At 36.1% G+C, this 19,907-nt stretch overlaps 1 protein-coding gene across 1 annotated transcript in view; it reads right to left on the bottom strand.

The window, feature by feature from the left end:
- The window catches only part of LOC114913013 (protein COFACTOR ASSEMBLY OF COMPLEX C SUBUNIT B CCB4, chloroplastic-like), a 58,664-nt gene extending 43,715 nt beyond the window's left edge, over positions 1-14,949 (bottom strand). The window contains exons 1-3 of the mRNA XM_073251554.1: positions 14,770-14,949; positions 14,602-14,672; positions 12,850-12,933 (exon numbers count right to left, since the gene is read on the bottom strand). Of these exons, the coding sequence (XP_073107655.1) occupies positions 12,850-12,933; positions 14,602-14,672; positions 14,770-14,905 (291 nt within the window). The 5' untranslated portion in view covers positions 14,906-14,949. The remainder of the gene's footprint in view (positions 1-12,849; positions 12,934-14,601; positions 14,673-14,769) is intronic.
- Between the last annotated feature and the right edge of the window lie 4,958 nt (positions 14,950-19,907).

A 19,907-nucleotide genomic window follows, 5' to 3' on the forward strand; every position in this document is an offset into this window, starting at 1 on the left:
CTCATCTATTAGATATAGTTCTGATCAGAGGAATTCTTCACAGCAAAAGAAGTTTAGGCCATTCATGATGCTTAAGCAAGTAGAAATTAGTCAATCTGAGCATTTATATTGATATATAATGACATAATATTATAAAATCACTGATGAATATGTGCAGGTTGGACGAGTTCTATGGTCTAGGAGTGAAGTTCCATCGAGTTACTTGAGCCGATAGGTCTCCGGATGTACTACCTTGTCCACCTGATAAGGATCTTTCCAGTTGGGTGATAGCTTTTCCTACTCCATGAGCTATAAAACTTCGACTCACCATAATACTAGATCACCAATTCAAAATTTTTTGATTTTGACTCAAGCATTGTAGTACCTGATCACCTTCTAATGATAGGCAGCCATTCTGACAGCAGCATGCTCCCTGCTTTCTTCAATCAAGTCAAGATTGGTTCAAAACCATACAAAGTTGGTATCTTCATTATATTCCTCAACTCTGAGGGAGGGGAGCCCAAATTCATAGGAATGACTGCTTCAGTCTCGAATGCGAGGTTGAAAGGAGTCTCACCCATTGGGAGTCTCTGAGTGGTTGATAGTTCACAGTATATGATGAAGCTCGTCTACTCAGGACCCCCAAATTCGATCTATTCTGGTCTTCAAGCCTTGCAAAAGAGTTCTATTAGTCATGTCCACCTCTCCATTCATCTACAGGTGGTCAATCAGGTAAAGTGGTGCTCTATTCCATATTCTCTATGAAATTTACGAAGTCAATATCACTAAACTGCCTGCCATTATCTATGATCTATACTCGGAGAAGATCATAATAGCAGATGATTGATTTCCAAACAAAATCTTTTACTTTCACCTCGAATGTACCAGTTAGGGGCTTGACTTCGACCCACTTTGTGAAATATCGATGGCCTCCAGTAGGAACTTGTGCTGACCGGATGCAAGGGGGAAGGATCAAGGATATCCATCCCCCATTGAGCGAATGGCCATGAAGCACTGATGGGAGTTAGGAGTGCTATCGATTGATGCTGAATATTGGAGATCCTCTAGCATCGATAGCATTTTCTGACAAGGCACCTGCATCTGCTGCATAGTGGGCTAATAATAGTCTTGCCAAAGATTTTATAAGAGAGGGACCTTTTTTCCAAGTGGCTTCTATAGATTTCTTCATGGACCTCCCATAGTGCATAGTCTACCTCGGATAAGTGCAGACATTTTAGGAGGCAGGGAGAATGACCACTTGTATGGCTTGTTATCATATAAGACATAGCGGATGGGCTATTTTCTTATCTTTCGGGCCTCCTTACAGTCAGTGGGCAGCTTGCCTGACCTAAGGTACTTAAGCAAGGATCAATCCAGAGGGTTCTTCATCAACTTACTGGACAACAAGAAGCTCCTCAAGGGCCGAGGCTTTGAGCACTTCGAAGTAGGTTTTGTTCTCCAAATCAGTGGGCAACAAGGTGCTAGTTTTGATAGTGCATCTGCACTGATTGTCTGCTCTGGAGACTTGTTGAATGTCAAAGCTTAAGAAGACCAAGTTAAGTCCTTTATCTTTTGAAGATATTTCTTCATGTTTTCCTCTCGGGCCTCGTACTCACCCTTAATTTGCCCAATCACCACCCTTAAAATTCAATATCTTCTCATTTTAACTCCAAAGATATGAATTTTATATCCACAGAAAGCTGATGAAGAGTAGTTTACAATTATACAAATCTCATAGTTTGAGACAAATCACAGAGAGAGAAATAATTAACATAAAATTTTGGTTCAATTGGCTTGGGTCACTGATATCTCTCAACATACAAAAGCTTGTGCTACAAAATTTTTTTATTACATCACACATATATAATCTAGTTACATACAAAATTTCACAGTCTAACAATAACTCTAATTATGTCAATCAAAAAAAATACCACTAAATGGGTCTAATGCAATTGACACATCAATACAATAAGTATAATCATATCTACGACATATAGATGATTAGGAAACAACCTACATGCTCTGCTACCAATGAAGAAATTTTTGGATAATTAAAATAATTAAAAATAAATTTATTTATTTTAATTATGATGCTCAAAAATTTATAAATTTTAAATGTTTAAGTTAAAAATACATTACCCCAAGAAACTATATGGAGTAAATCACCAATCAGCAAATATACTCCTAGTCAAAGGTAAATTATGAATGGATAAATGTCTTTTGTCCGCATCCAAATTCATTTGCCTCTGGATAATCACAAAGATAGTTTGAGAGCCCAAAGAAAGAAAAACTTTTTCCATTTTTGTTCACCATATCATTTTTCTTTTTATATTGGAGTCTTCGAGAAATAACTATTTTTTGCAGTTATAATAAGATAAGAAATAACTTTTCACTTTTACTCAAATACTGAGTAGTTATCCCAAATAGTGGGGAGTTTTAAATAAGCCCATCATGGGTGGTTACAAATCCATATTTCCAACATATATAATTTCTTATATTAGACAAAGGTAGGGACTACTATACTTGTATTGATGGATATTATGTTCTAACCTCTATGTATTAATCTATCTAAAAGTCTATATTGGCTTGCTAAATGACTAGTTTGTATGGTGTCATCGGCTATTTAGTGTGTATTAGTAAAAAATATATTTTAAAAATTATGTATCGATTTATATAGAGGTATGTATTTGAGCATTGCAAGGCATGTATCAAATAAACTTACAATATGCATCAGAAAGTTGATCAGTATGTATCAACTAGCCATATAATATGTACTAATGAACATGAAGTTCTAGAAACTGTATATCAATTTGCTGAGATGTATATATTGAGTTATTAAATGTGTATCACTTAATCGTATACTATATATCGATAAACATCATGTTCTACAAACTATATATTGATTTATCTAGATATATATTAGCTTGATGGATGACTAATTTGCTTAGTGTGTATTATCTGACCATATAATATTATCGATGATAAGTATATTTTAGAAATAATGATGAAAGAGGATGCCACATGTGATTTTCTTTCTTTGTTAATTTTTAAATTACAGGATTGATGACTGACTTAGTAGGAGTATTTGACTTTTAAGTTTCTCTTTTAAGATGGGTAATAAGGACAACATGGTAAAATGGAAAGCTCGTATCATATTTTCTTCTCTGATGCCTGCCCATATGATTTTTGTTCCATTAGTTTAATACTTAAGAATTTGAAACCCCATATTATAGGGCATGTTACGAGAGAAACACGTCGATCGGGACCAATCCTCTATTAAGACACATCCAGGATGATATGGTGAGCTCACACCAGCTGTGGATTCAGAACCATCAATTTAGCCAGCTGTGCTGGTGAAGCCTGTGCTAATACCCATGACTAACAATTTTAATTTAGAGGTGAAAGAGATTTCTCTCTCAATAAAGGTCCAAATCATAATCAACAGCCTATAGAGCTAAACCTAACAACTCATAGATTCTAGCTAGTGGCCTACGGGCTTAAGCTTCATTCAAAAGAGGTACGAAAGGAATCCTCAAATAAGTAAGAGAAAGCAAACTCAAGCACTCAAGGAAAGGGCAAGTCCTAAAGGATGAGGAAGGAAAACTCTCTCCGCTCTCTTGGCTCTCACTTTCTTTTTTCTCTACCATTCTCAAAGCTCGACTAACATAAGCATCAGAGAATCCCATTGGAACATCCCTGATGAGTGTGGACTTTCTTTACAAGTACTCTTCAGTGTCGTGGATCTCAGATGGCATCCAGCTCCAACCACATTAACACCTCTCCGAAGTCTTACGCAACAAATTGCGCTAGAGGAAGGGCTTAGTCCCTTTTTGAGAGAACAGAAAGCATGATGCAATGAGAGCATAAAACTCCACTGCCTCCTATCAGCAACCCATCCATCACAGTCAGAGTGGTGCTGTCAGTGGATCTGTTGTAGTGCAATCTCTGCCATGATAGATCCACCTCCATTCGATGCCTTGGCTCACCAGATCTAGGCATCGACTGGTGCTATGTAGCAACTATAACAAGTGATGGAGCAATGACAACAGCACATGGAGTTGAACCCTCAGATGGCTCCCTCCCATCTCAGTAGGCATATTACTCCCAAAGTTCGAGATCTGCTCCCCAACGACACTCCCTTCGCTCCCCCATTATGATAGCCCATCCTCCTCCAGTCGAAGCTTAAGAGAGAAGGCACCATTGAGAAGCTCTTTCTCCACTGATGATTCCATCTCGACTTGCTTTTTTAGGCTCGAAAAATCTCAATAGGAGGACGAACTCAAGAGGAGAGTTAAGACATTGAGCATCATCTCGGTGAAGTCCAGAATGGGCCTCACCAGAGTAATGATGGCTTCGACTTCAATTCTCAACCACCATTCTCCAAGGCCATCCTAAAGAAATTGATCCCAAATCATTTAAAGTACCCCATCTGGAGCCATATGATGGTTTCATGGATCTCCTTGATCACCTATAGGATATAGAACCCTCATGATGCTGTAGGGTCCTCAAAACCTCTTTTGTCTCACTTTTCTGGCCATCCTTAGAAAGTCGGCATAGATGTGGTATTTCAAACTCCAATCAGGATCCATTCGTTCGTTCAAGTAGCTCGATAGGCTGTTCATTACTCATTTTAGCAGCTACCGACCTCAATCAAAAAACTCTGACAGTCTCTTTTCTCTCCAGCAAAAAGAGAGCAAGTCACTACGTGACTACATCACACACTTCAATGCCACCATGCTTGAGGTACAAAGCCTCGACTAGTCAGTGGTAATGTCAGCACTCAAGCAAGGGCTACAAAATGAGCACCTTGTCTTTTCTCTCAACAAAAAGTTTTGAAGGGATTATGTTGACCTACTAGCTTGAGCTTGGAAGGACGCCCAAGGGGAAGAAATCTGAGAGCTCACAAGCCAGTAGAAGAAAAGAAGATCTTTGGGAAGAAGAGAGATCGAAAAGATCCCCGAGCAGCCCAGACCGAAAGAAAATCTTTTCAACTGTAAAAGAGCTACCAATCGAGAAGTCGTCCCCAATGGTTCGACAGCTACACTCTTTATCCACCTCTTAATCCTAGATTCTAATGGAGATCGAGGGTCAAAGGTATCTATGACAGCCTGGGCCAATGAAGTCCCCTCCGAACAAGAGGACAAGAGGAAGCACTATCACTTCCACCGCAACTATGGTCAGAACACCGAGAAATACCACTAGCTCAAAGATGAGATCAAGGCCTTAATTCGAAGAAACTACCCCAGCAAGTATCTATAAGAGCGGCAAAATCAACCATCCAATGAGGAAAACAATGACAACCAACCAATGACCGGCATCATCAACACCATCTCTACCCTAGCTAGCAACGTTGGGGGTAGGAGCCCAAATTAAGGAGGAAAAGGGGACAGTGTTTGGGAGCATCATTTTCTTTCTGATCTTAGAGGGAAGTCAATGGCACCATCGTCGCACTATCGATGATTGCCAGCTATGATGTAAATATAATTTCTGTTTATAATAAAAACTCAACTGATATTTTATTTCAGAATATTTTTTGAAGGATAAAATTGCTAGCTGACCCACAGGAAGTGAGGATAGAGCCGAGTCTATGTTGAACGAGGCTCAGCCCTAATAACGATATCTTTGAGGCAACCTCAAAATGCTAGTATGGCTCATGACTATCCAATTAGGATAATTGGATCCTTTGTTGGACCCCATGCATGGACGAACCCCGAGCCTCTCGAGGCTCAGAGACTGAAGGTAACTCAGCATCCAAGAAAGGACGAAAGGCTCTTTGATGCTTTTCAAAATATGGAAGTCCTACCGATGCAGAAACTCGAGGATAACCAAGCGACACCTTCCCTCACAAGGCACGTGATGCTTTTGCTCATGGGTGCACCAAAGTAGAAGTCATATTGATGAAAATATGGGGCTAACCCTTCGAAGACCCTATAGGATCCATTGAAGCAGCCATTGCCACTACAGCCGACATGGCCTATTGAAGTCAGCCACGGCCCACTGCAACCAATCGGGACATACTCCTTAAAAATGTCATGTGGCCTACTGTGGTCACAAATGGTCCATTATAGCTACATGGCCTACTGTAGCCAACCAGGACATAAGTCTCAGAAATTTTATGTGACCTCTTATAGCCACAAACGGCCAACTATAGCCATACAACCCATTGTAGCCAATCGAGACATAATTAGCCCAATAATTTATTTCAGTAGAAAGGTTAGAAAGTCAAACCATATCTTTGTCCATTATGAAGGCAATATTACCTTTTTCTAAAGAAGTCTTTAATATTTTAAATTATTATTCAATAAAATTAATTTTTAAATTATTTTTGTATGAAAATTATTTTCTAAATTTATTTTATAAAATTTGATGATGTTGCATTAGCTCTAGTTATTTTCGAATTTAATGTGCTTTTGGGAATGATTTATATGCAAACTAAATATCCAATCCCTTCAATTTGATCCTAGATTATGTTCTAGAAACATGAATCTCATATTTTACATTTCAAAATCTAAAAAGCTCTTACTTGTGAATTTAAAATAAAACATGATTTAGCTATGACATTGTTAAAAATACAAAAAATATTAAGAAAGAGGCTATTACTTTTCATCACTTACAATGATCAAATGGCCACATCTCTAACAATCTCTCACCATTTTGGCTTGCATTCTTTGATGATTTGAGTTCCCCATGAGTGAAAATTCCCCTCGTGATATTTGAATGAGCAAACAAAAACTAAGGTGTAAAAGCACCAATGAGCTTGATATCAAGAAATACAAATAGTTGTCTATTTCAAGCAGTTAGAGCCAATTCCCCTCAAGAATTGATGCTGGGGGATGTTGAGTGCTGGTTCTAGTTGCTATGAAAGATATAGGCCAGTATGAGTTGCTCACGATTCATTAGCTTAACAACTTATAAGCTCTATAAGGTTTTATCAAATATGCACTAAACCGGTACCGGATATAATACTGGAAGGCCATCAATATGGTATGGTACCGGCATGTTATGATACTAGCTCAGCATCGTACCAACACATGGTACAAGCCAACAAATCAATTATATGGTACAAGCTGGCATACATTTAGATGACATGGGCTAGCATATCGATCACTAACCAATGCACCATTTTCTTTATTTTTTTTGTTTTCTTAATTTTTCTTATTTCCTTAAATTTTTTGTTCCCACTTTGTGATTTTGATTATTGTGGTTTTATTTTGTAATTTTGACATTGTTTTAATGTCTTTTTGGTCATAAGTTGGAATTGAAGTACAATTAAAGTATTTATACGTTAATATACAATACAACAAAGAGTCGATTTAATGTATTTAAAGTATAAAACACATGCCAATATCTAAAATTTTGTGAAGTGTAAATATCCTTCATAGACAATGAGATCGCAATTATAGTCCAGGCCTGGGATACCACTCCCAAGATTTCAGGAGGAATGCCGTATATTCCTACATGCCCGCTAGATAGCCATCTTGATAATATTCCTTCGACTGATATCGAGTTGGCCATCCAAAGGTTGCGACAGCAAAATCCGATGTATAAGCTACCTGAGGCTGTTAAGGATAGCATCCACTGAAATATGGCATCTCAAAAGAACCATATCCATACAAATCATACCCTAGCTATATGGAATAGGATTCGATGTGACTCAAATCTAGGTACGTCCAAACACACTACTCTATGTGCAATGTCATCTACAGCAGCAGTATGTCCCAAATGACCTCGAGGGACTTACCTCTTGTACGCAATGGTATCCTCATGGGCCAAGGTCATTCACTATGACATGTATCCTATGTGGCTCGAGTAAACTAGGACTCATTGGTGAATCAAATATCCTAAGGCTGTGACTCATATACTATCATGCCATATCTACCGCTACTCTTTGCCCATCAGATATATTGTCACTCGAACTGTCATCATCGCAGGTGTCATAAGAAAATCTGGATAATCAAACATCTGAGATGTCACGGGTTTCCAAATCTTAATGAACAAACTCCTCCTTGACTCCCTCCAATGGGACTGCAAGTCTCTTTTCTTTTCCTTTCCTGCTGATCTAAAGAGCTACCTTCTTTACCTAAATTTTCATCTCTACCTGCTTTGCTAGGTGGATCCATTGTGCTGACCTCCCTAAGTAGATCGAGTACAATGGTGGCCTTTTCTCAGTATCTCTGCATTAGATTTTTGGGAGGATATTTCAGACATAAAGTCTTACAATGATTGGCTCCTCCCAGATCTCTATGGCTCAACAGCTGGATGCGAGCATGGCATATGTCGTTCTGTCCGTTATTCTACATCTGCCCTAGCCTCCCTTACTAAAATGCTAGTCAATCAGGAGGCAATCTCAGCTCTTCTAGTTCTAGCCATTGCTGCTGGCCCTCATGCCAACCAATCATTGATCCTCTCATCATACACAAAATCACTATAAAGTGGATCATCATACTTCAGCACCATTTCCTCTTCATACACTTCAATTTGAGATGCAGATTGCAATGAACATATACAAGATCATCAAGCATTTCTTTGTGAGGCAATTCCTCTTGTTTGCTATGGGTAAGGGTAAAGTAAACCAGTTGCACTCATAGGCATCGGAGGAGACCATCTTCAAGAAGATCCAAATCCCCAGGCTCCTAAGGTTCTTGGATTACTACCCAAAGTGGAACCACCAATTTGACTACAAATGCATTCAAGAAAATTGCCTGTTAGACACTAATAATTATAAAACATTAAAGGAGTATCATAGTAGGTGTCTAATGACACCTAGATTCATGCTTTCTTTGCTTACCATAGCTAGCTTGTCGTTAAAGCTGCAATAGCCCTCCCTAAATATTTGTCTGTGGAATAGATACATAGAATACAATATCAATTTGACATTGTTAATGATTTACACATGTTTACAAAGTAATGATCTAGCATGCCACTCAAGTTAACTTTTCTTTTCTAGACACTAGGCAACAACTTCTAGATCAGGCTTCATCTTGTACGTAACATTTGGCAAGAGGGTCAGAATTTCCTCACCCATACCTATTCCTAGGATGATATGCTGGAACTTTGGGCTGGGTAATAGGCTGCCAATACATTTTGCATTTGATTTAGCATAATATTAGATAAGTATATGAGAAACAAGTATATGAATGAACATTACCTGCTAGATGTAACTCTCTATCCATCTGACAGTCCCACCTTTTCTCAATGATATTAATATATTCCTAGAATCCTAGGCATGTTTTGGGTCTGCCTACTCAATCTGACCTTGGGAATCATCATCAACTGATAGAGGAACTTCATCTAAGGGTATCTTTTATTGTCCATAGCTCTCAGCACTTGATATAATGGTGTGATAGCCTTCATAATTCTCTAAGCCTACTACCAAAACTGTCAACTCATAGCCAAGCCCTCGACGTGGCTCCATTCAATGCCGGCCTGAGCATATCTACTCTCTTAACACTTGACACTAATGAACATCTGACGCAAGTCTACTTTTTTCTTGATAAGGCAGTGAAATATAATGGGTGGCAAAGCATGTAACTGTTGGTCTCAATATCTCACTCCCTGCAAAGACAACGCTCATGTGGTTGTATCTAAAATTTGGTAATGGATCGAGCTATCTCAGCACCCTACTTCACTTTATGAATCTTCTTGATGTCCATCAACATCAGATCTATGCAGTGTGCAATATATAGGATCCAGAAAATGGGATCATGTATCTATCAGAATCTTCCCGACAACTTTGTACAGTGACCCATTATTCGTGACTACCTGCATGACATTCTACTTCTCTACTTGGTTTATAACAACCTCCATCAAGTTGAGGATGTAATAGGCATCATGGACCTAATTCAAAGCATCAACAGATTTGTGAAAAAATATCTTCATGTCATAATATGTAAAAAAATTGATGATACTCCATTTGCTGGGACCCATCCAACCATCACATGTTAGAGTCAAACCATATATGTCCCATTGCTCAAGTAAAAGGCTATCCACTTCTCTAGCTGCTTATTATTGATTGGTAGCTCGCCATATACATCCTTCAACCTAGGAGAATCTACATCTGACTAGCACTTTAAGTAGAGGTGATAGTATACCAATAGTATGTGTTGTATACCGCATTTGCTAGGATGTAGCTAAAGTAGAACCACAATGCAATAGCTCTCCATATATCTTTTCCTTATCCTTCCCTAATGTGATGTAACCCTCTCTTGCTTAGAATCTTTGCTAGAAAAGGTATGAGGATGTACATCATGAATAATGGGCCTTGCTTCTCTCTGGATTTTTTCATTTCTTATTGCTAAAAGCTCCAACTTAGAGGCTATATAGGCAACACCTTTGCAGACAACCTCCCTAACAGATAACATACCCCCATAGCTCAGATCTATTTTAGAGGACCCAAAACCCGAGCTTGACTTGTACTATGATGCCCAAACTGAGCCCTATTACTAGCAATCTCCTCCCTCTTCCATTGGTCACTCAAGCTCTTCTAGATGGTAGTTAGAATCTGTGCCTTCTCATCATTCAAAATGGTCGTGTCATAATCCTCTAGATCTCTCGAGTTGTATGATGGTGGCTTTCCTATCCAAAATTTGATCTCCACCCTCTTCTCGGCATTTCTTTGTTAGTTAACAAATCTCATGCAGGCATTTTTAGTAGGTAGACACATTGAAGTAACCACCTACGAGATGCTGCTTCAACTAAGTCACATGTCTTCTTTGAACTCCATGTTGCACCACTTGCACCTTTAATAGTGCTAGCCTGAAAATATGACCTCATGATCTTAACCAATATCACACTCCAACTACTTCCTAAATCCATTCCTACAAGTTTACCAAACATATATTAAACAATTTATATTAATTCATAATTAGTTAATTATTTAAAAATTAATGAAATTACATTATAATAAAAAAATCAAGAAATTAGTCCAAAAAATATTTCTACATTATATATTATATAATACAAAGCCTAATAATTTTTTGACTTCATTAAATATTTTTAATTAATTTTTATATAATAACATCAAATCATTCTAAAATCCAAAAATCTGACATGATCTAGTCTTATTTTCTTCATTTTTTGCTGATTTTTGGCATGAAAAAGAAAAAAAAAATGAGAGAAGGAGAGAAGGCCATTTACCTATTTTTTGGCTTATATCTAGGCTGACATATGTAGAATCTACCCCCTTTGATCAATTTTATTTTTTGAGTTGAACAAAAAAAATATATAAAATGAGAGGCAAAGAAGGCATGAGAGGCCTTCTTTGCCTTCCTCTCAATTTAACAAGGGGAGAGAGGACCAAACCACCCTGGACCAAGCACAATTGAATGGTTCATCTCTATTTGGGGTTATACTACTTAGTTCAGGCCTCGTTCAAAATTGAATCATAATTTTGCATGTATTCTTGTGTTCTTCTCATCAATTCACACCATGGTGCATCTTCCTAAAGATTAGCAAGAAGTTCAATTATGGTATTTTAAATAGATATGAATGCTAACTTATGCTTTATGCATGAGATCCAAATAAAGTGCTGTCAACTTAGCGATCGCGGTTGAATGAATTTTGGTAATAATACTAGTTTAAAAAGTCTACTTCTTATCACTAATTGTTTTCCATTTGAGGTAGGGTTAAGTGACTTAAGTGTGATCATTTTATCTACCAATATACAGAAGAATGAAAAGATAGGTAAAGACATATCTAATAAATCTAGGGAAGGCCAGATGCAATCCATTAGTGCTTTTGGCTGAAGTCTAAATATCTAGCAACTTCATGTTAATATCTCATTAGTGTTGCATGTATATGGATATGAGAATCGGATTCAGACATGCATCCAAAATTCCAAATGTTTGATTCGACAAGAGAGAAAAAGGCAGATAGAGAGATATGTAGGATAAATTATAAATGTAACTGAAATATATATTCATATCTTTAATTTTCTTTATTTAGAGATTAAAAATAAACATTAAGTTATTGTATGTTTAGGTCTTTCAATATACATGTTTGTCATTCAAAGCTTTCCAATTAACTTAAGAATATAAGAGAACACTTCCCAAAATTATTTCAATGCCTACATCCACTACCAATCACTAAAAAGAAAGAATACTCCCTTCTAACATGAATATGGTGGGTCAAACTCATTGTTGGAAGAGTTTAACTACTTTCTAATTAACTTAAGAATATAAGAGATAACACTAAATAACACTTCCCAAAATTACTTCAATGCCTACATCCACTAGCAATCACTAAAAGAAAGAATACTCACTTCTAACATGAAAATGGAGGGTCAAACTCATTGTTGGAAGAGTTTTACTCTCCCCCAATCCTTAAAAGTGACAATCATAGAACTTCATAAGTATCCGAGTGTGCATATGAGACTCAGATATATATCTGAGATGGATTTTTGGAGCCGGGCACAAGTGTCTAGGTAATACATATCACATTTTGTCTATGTTTTCTTGGATCATTGCATTCCACCACTATGTAGTTTCCCAATAAGCTCTTAGCGTTTCTTTGTTTGCCATGTTTATGTTTGTGAAAAACACATCTGCTCCAACATCTCAACCGGCATTGCTTTCATATTCTGCTTTCCCTCTACTAAATACATAAAATATTTCCATTTTGACTCCAGTACCTTATGCTTGTGGTATTTAAACATGAAGGACCCCATTCAAAGGCATAATAGGACACAAGTGAATTCCATCTTAAGGATTCTGAAATTTATATATATCCAGAAGCAAATAACATCTATATTCAGGAAAAAGATGTGAAAAAAATCACCAACATATAAACAGAGATGAAAACTAACTAAAATCAGAGCATGTAAAACAGAAAACATAATTAGGAAATTCTCAATCTCCTAATGAACAGTCATACCTGATCAAGGTTGGTGAAGCCCCTGATAGTATCGCCACCAATGATAGCAATTCCACTATTCCCTAGTGGCTGCAAGATAACTGCCTGGAAAAGCTATGTGCTCATGAGCTGATCAATTAAGAGAAAATAAGTTCGAATATTGTCATGTAAAAATTCCCAGAAGCATTTAGGATGCATTTTGAATGATAAGATCAGTGTTTTCCCTTCTCTTTCTCTTTTTGAATAGATGTGCTCATGACCTAAGGTTGCTAGTACGTTGTCAACTGGACTGCTATCAGCTCTAGTCTGCAGAAACTGTCATGTTTACTGCCTACTTTCCTATTTATTCCTAGTTTCCTACAGAGTTGAGATAGATTTAGTGCACAGTTCAACTGAAGGAATGGGATAGAGAACTTCTCTAGAATAAGTCTGTTCAAATGGTAGAGATATTTTCTAGTTGAAAAAGCATAACTAATTATTAGTTTGTGTTCAATTTATTCTCTCTTTTAAATGGACAATCTACTACAAAGCAATCATGCTCTCTACATGATGGAGGAGCAGGCTACATACATCAGATGACTGTGCAGATCGAGGTATAATATTCCATATAAAGGGTTTCAGGTTTGAGAATGCCTGACTTAATGTGAGAAATTAAAAACTGTCTGGTTGGGCTACTAATTTCCAGATCAAAAATGAAAGTTTGCTTGGCTAATGAATATACTACACCAAGTAGAACTAAATTGCATGTGAGTTGCATCTCAATGTTTCAGTTTCCACTCTCCTCTAAACCAAGGAGCAACTGGTTGAATTGTCCAAAAAATGCAATGGAACTTAAATCAAGTTAAAATCGGTTAAGGTTTGTTTCTTTTCTTCTCTCTCCCAAACTTCACCTATGTTGAGCTTTTATTTGTGCATTTTCTTTTTGATACCCTAATATGCTAGTTTCATGTGCAACATACCACATATTTACAACTAGTTTTTTTTCCCATCAGCTTGTGATGTACAGTTTGTTTAAATGGGTCAGAAATGATGTTTGGACATTCAAAACATCCCCACTTCCAACTAGACAATAATTAAAATTTAAAAGTGTAACATAAATGCAAAAATAATAGAATTTCTAATCACAAGACCACTTATCAGAATCATATATTTCAGCAGTACCAGTGATGACAAGTGTCAGTGCAGTATTGTAAAGCATGCATACCATGCTGGCCCCCAAACAGCATGGCCTCAGCATGCAATAACCAAATTGAGAATTTGATTATACAACTGGCATTTGTAACCCTATACAAATAATTTCATTCTGGTAGTAGACACTTATTTACATCCCGCAGACTTGGTCCCAAAGTCCATGGTTGTCTATTAGTTACTAATTTTCATGCCCAACAACATCAGTCATGTGACCTCACTTGCAGATATAACATGCACTTGTCTTTCCTCGAGAATTCGCCCATAATACTTTCTCAGTTTCTCACAATACCTTGGTATGATTTCCCAAGTTTAAACAAAGGAACCATTTCTATTCTTGTTACACTGACACTGCTATCAAACTGCACAAGTTTCCATCATCAATACATATAGCTTAATGTGGGGCTCATAAGTTCAGAAATGGCATAATTTTTACCTCGTTAGAAAGATGGAATGATAGCAATTATGAACAAAAATTTTCAAGAATTGAAAATATTCTTTTTATGTCTAGTAAATTATGTATTTTATGTCTAGTACAAAGTAGAAATGTGTTTTACATTTATCTGAAATAGTGATAAATAGTACCTGTGTATTAGCAGGCAAGAAGGGAAGCTCGGACCTTGCAGGATAAAGAGAGAGGTTTGCCAAATAGCTCTCTGTTTTTTATGTTCAGAAAAAAGGAAAAAGAAATAAGTATTGTGCGGTCCAATTCAAAGCAAATTAACCGCAACAGAATATTGGTATGATACCTACGTTTTCTAGATTCGATGACACTTCTATAAACTGCAGTTTGAATCAATTTATGCACATCAACAGCCACTGCTTGACCAACTTCTGTTAGAGATTCAGCTGCAACTCCAATTTGAAGAAGGCAGTAGCCTCCATGCATAACAACTATTGATCTACAACATGTCGTAGCTGAAAGAGATTCCCACACCCTGAATTGTAAAAGTAAAATTTGCCAAGTAAGATAAACCAGATTCTTCTTATCTGCTGGAGATTTGGTGATAAATAAAAGCAGAAGGTAAATTCCAAAAACAAAACAAAATGAAGTGCCATCATCAAATAACAATAGAGGAAATATTTTGTAAATAATATAACAGAAAATTTAAGATAATTCTTGTATAATAGAAGAACAAGAAGCTTTCAGAAAGTACAGTACAACACACTCTCAAGCAAACTCTTCAAAAACCATTTACAAGCGCACCACAATCATGCTTCCACTCTCCATACTCTTACCTCTAAACTGACACCTCTTTAAGACAGCTTGCCTCTATTTTAAAGGCAAGGGTGGATTTCAGATGGATTTATTTCCGGATTGCATCTCTAGCTTTGTGTCAGATCTTTGAATTTCTGCTTTCATACATCTTCAAAGCATCTTTTCCATTTCAAGTCATGCCATCATTTTAATCACTACATAGAGACAAATGGTATCTCCTTCATTTGTCTTTACTAAAAGGGACAAAGTAGTTGATCTAGCCGAAGGCAAAGTCTTTGATCATAAGAGCAAATGATGACAATTACCTAAAAGATTTTTGATCAATCACCTTTATATAGGAAAAATCTAAGAGGGTCATGGTAATTTGATAATCTGGATCGCTGTTTCATGCACCTCCAATTGAAGAAGTCCAAGAATTCAAATTTTTCAGGTGAATAAAGTTAAGATTTTTTACTTTTGCTAAATGGAAAGAGGGATATATCAAATTAATCCCACTATGAAATTTTTTACTTGCAAGGAAATCAAGGAATTGCCCTTTCAGCAAATTAAATCCCCATCTTGATATACATTGTATTTTGTCTAAAAGAAGTACAAAATATAGATCATTCTTTTGAATATTTTTAGGATTTTAAAGATTTTACAATTAATAACTTCTACTAAGGGTTTTTTGTATATTAGTGCTAGAACTCTTCTATATTTGAATACTAATTCTTGTTTTTTCTATATTTATATTTTAATCTTGAAATCTTATAATTTATTGCTTATACATCCTCAGGTTAAGTTAACTAGATAATAATGGAATACTCTGCTTATATTCTCCAAATGGTGTTAAATTCACATGTTTTGCACATTTTGGCCCTGGTCCTCACCATTAATTGACTCTTAAACTTGTGCCCCTTCACCATTGGTCCCCTATCGGCCAAGTCTTGAGCAACAAGTGGGCTGAGGGAGAAGAAGCCGCCTTGAGACTAATTTGCTATTAAACTAAGGGCATTTTTGTCCTTCGAGAACCCTAGTTAACCTCAACTAAGGTTCAATCAATGAAAACTAGTGGAATAAACCGGTTTATATAAAAGGTGTACTTTACAAGAATTTGTGAAAAGTAGGGATTACTATACAACTATGGCAGATTTCAAGTTCTAATTTGCAAAAATCCAAGATTTTATTAATGGCTACAACATTGAGCTACCATTTGTGCAAAAACCAAATAAGTTTTTAACTTATTTTTTTGAAAATCAAATAAACCAATAATGTGCTTATTTATTTGTGCAAGGGATAAATATGTCCAAGTATCTTCAATAATCCCAATGGTTATCAATATTGAATCCTATAATTTCAAATAATTGATGGTTACATTCTTGATTTTTTTACTTTACAAATCAAAATAGTCAAATCTAAATGACATGGGAATTGATCAACCATTGATTCTACAACAGATAAATAGGAATTGCTGGCTATACCTCATTAATAGAAGGCTTTTCCATATAATTAGCCATTCCTTTTCTTTTAGAAAGAGATTCTTTTTAAACAAGCAAATACAGAATAGTTTAACAGAGCTCGGGAACCTTTTATCATTCATTTCCTTCTCCCTTCTTTATTTCATTGGTGATAAAAACCAATGAGAGAGATCACCTGGCTGGGAAAGGCTTAAACCTGCCATTTTGTAGTAGACATAGACAATTTTGCACTTCAAGTATCTAAATATTATTTGCTGCTTTGATTCATGCTGGAATCCAAGTTCAATCATAATGATATCAAGGGTTTTAGGTCTAATCCCAATTTCCAAAACCTACATTTGAAGATCTTTTTATCTGAAATTAACTCGAGAAAATGGTGCTTGTCTGGGTTTCCTTTTCGATATGATGTAGGAAATGGCTTAGTCTAATAGTGTACATTTAAATTTTTGAAATATTTAAATAATAAATAGGTAAAATTCAGGAAAAATTGTAGCATGTTTGCACTTGTGACGTGCACATCCTAAAATTTTTTTTGCCAAATAATGGGGTCTAGTTGGATATTCTTGAGTTTTACCCAAGCCTAGACCCAAAAATTAAACACAATATTATAATGAATGAAATGAAAATACACCTATTCAGGTTGATTTTTTAGATGTTGTACATAAAGGGCCAATTGTAAAAGATCTTATCAAAATTAATTTTCATAGTTACTTAGAATTTTAAAAATAATTTTGAATTAATTTATTATAAAAGTACAAGCAATTTTATATTTTAAAAAATATAATTGAAGTGTTAGATCAGTATACACTAATTTTTTAGATCAGTGGCATATTTTTTTTAAAAAAAATCATTTTTAATAATATTTGTATTAATTGCTAGAAATATATGTTTAAAATTAACAACTAAATCACCAAAAAGGGAAGATAATACATATGTGACATAACTTGGGCAAACAGGAGAAGCATGGGAAATGAACTTGCATTTCTGCCCCATCGATAACAAATCTTGAAAATTCAGAATATCAATAATAAATTCTTTGATGGCCAACAAGGACAGGCCATAACTTGTCGATATTTTATGATTTTCTGAATCTCTAATGAACTTTTCCAAAAATAGCAGAAATGCAAGGTCAATTCATGCACTTTGCTGCCTATGTAGTCAAGTGATACGTGCAAAGGTACATCGACTTGTCTTTGTTTTATCCATTATTTAGTTTTAATTTTTAAACATATATAATTAAACATAAAATTTAAAAAAAAAATTGGTTTCAAAAAATACACCACCTGTCTCAGTAATCAATTCACAATAGTCAAAAAGTTCCTATATAACTTTTCAAAAATAGGAAAATTTCAATATTTTCAAACTGCTGTTTCAAATTCAAAACAAATAAAAATGTTCATTGCATATAAAATGCACTATCGAACTCAAAAAATAGTGTATAATTAGCTAGCAACGGCATGTATAACTTTACCAAAAATATAAAACTTTTGGTGTTTATAAATAATAAATTCCACTGATTTTCAAAATTATAAATCTTCTTGAAAATTATTTTGTTTGAGGCATTTCATAGACTAGTCCTATATGTACATCATATAAACAATCAACCGAAATGGATGCATTCTCACCTGGCTTAATTTAAATTAGTTTAATTTTTGGGCCTTAGCTCACAAGAAACCCGAGCATGTCCAAAGTAACCCAATAGGTAGCATTTGAACATACAAGTGCAAACATGTTACCCGGTATTTCCCCAAATTTTACGTATTTATTATTCTAAAACTATTATTCAAGAAATTAATCATAAAAGAAATTATAGTTCCAAGAAATAATCCAGTAGCATTATTGAATAAGTCATTCCAGAAGTCAACCCAAACAAACACCATTTGCTCGAATTAGCTTCAAATTAAAAGGATTTCTCGGTGTAGGTTTTAGATTTGAAACCCAAAATGCCCAAAATCCTGGTGTTATCACTACAAGTCATACATAGACCAAATTTTGACAGATTTTCCCCAATGCTTATCAATCAAATCACGATTCTCGAAGAGTAGAGAGAGAGAGAGAGAGGGAGGGAGGAGGAGGAGGAGGAGCCACCCTGGATGAAGTGATATTTGAAGCCATTGTGGCCATTTTCAGCTGCAAAATGACAAATCCCAAGCCTTTCCAAAATAGAAAGAGCCCCTACTAGTTTTTGCCACCAAAGAAGTGAAGAAAGGGAGATAAAACAAGATGATAAAAATGTTCCTGAATTGATTGGGTTGGTGTGAACCAAGGGCGGTACATGCCTCGAACAATTTTTTTGGCATAGCACATCCAATTCCAACTTTGAACCGCAGTCTATCATACGGCTGAGTCCTCGGTTCAGCAAGAATTGAGCCCAGCAACTCTTGCATTCTTGCTGAAAGTATTTTCATGGGGAAGGGAAAAGGCAAGACCAATTGGCCAACGGTGATTGTTAGAAATGGATCCACAGGCTACCTAGTTTAATGAGATGGATCAAGAAGAAGGAGATTGCTCATGCCATGCGTAGGTGCTTCCATTTTAGTCACATCCCCCAACTTGCAGTGAGAAACCCCTATTTCCAACCATGTTCAACATGATTTAGATGAAAACGATTCGTAAAGATGGGTCATGCCATATCCAGCTGGTTCCATTTTAGTCACATCGCCCAACTTCCAGCAAGAACAACTTATTTTCAAACCACGGTCGGCATGATTTAGACGAAAGGGACTGCTGTGTCACCTCTTACACTCCATGAGATCTCCCACAAGTATCTAAAAGCCATAGTGAATGATATAAGCAATTAGATCAATTCAAACAGGCACTTCTAAGAATTATGGGATCATAGATGTGTCTAACATGGACTAGCCCAACAAGGATGAGATCAATCAACTTCCTCATTTACTGTCAACACATGGTCTTATTCCATAAGTTGGTGGTTGCAAGGCATATCAAGGACCATCGATACATTTTAAAGCTGATAGAGAAGGTGAGGACTTACGTAGATGAAAATATGTAGTGCAGGTTATCACAAATAGGAGTTACCCATAAAAGGGCAGAGGAGGAACTAATGAGATAGAGGCCATATCTGTAAATTCCATGTGTAGCACAACACCTTGATCTAATACCAAAAACATCAAGAGTTTGAGGCATGTAAAAGCAGTGGTCGAGCAGGAAAAAGCCATCTCAAAGTTTAATCATGATTTAATCATATCTAGGTC

Source organism: Elaeis guineensis, chromosome 1, assembly GCF_000442705.2.
Source record: "Elaeis guineensis isolate ETL-2024a chromosome 1, EG11, whole genome shotgun sequence".
Taxonomy (NCBI): Eukaryota; Viridiplantae; Streptophyta; class Magnoliopsida; order Arecales; family Arecaceae; genus Elaeis; species Elaeis guineensis.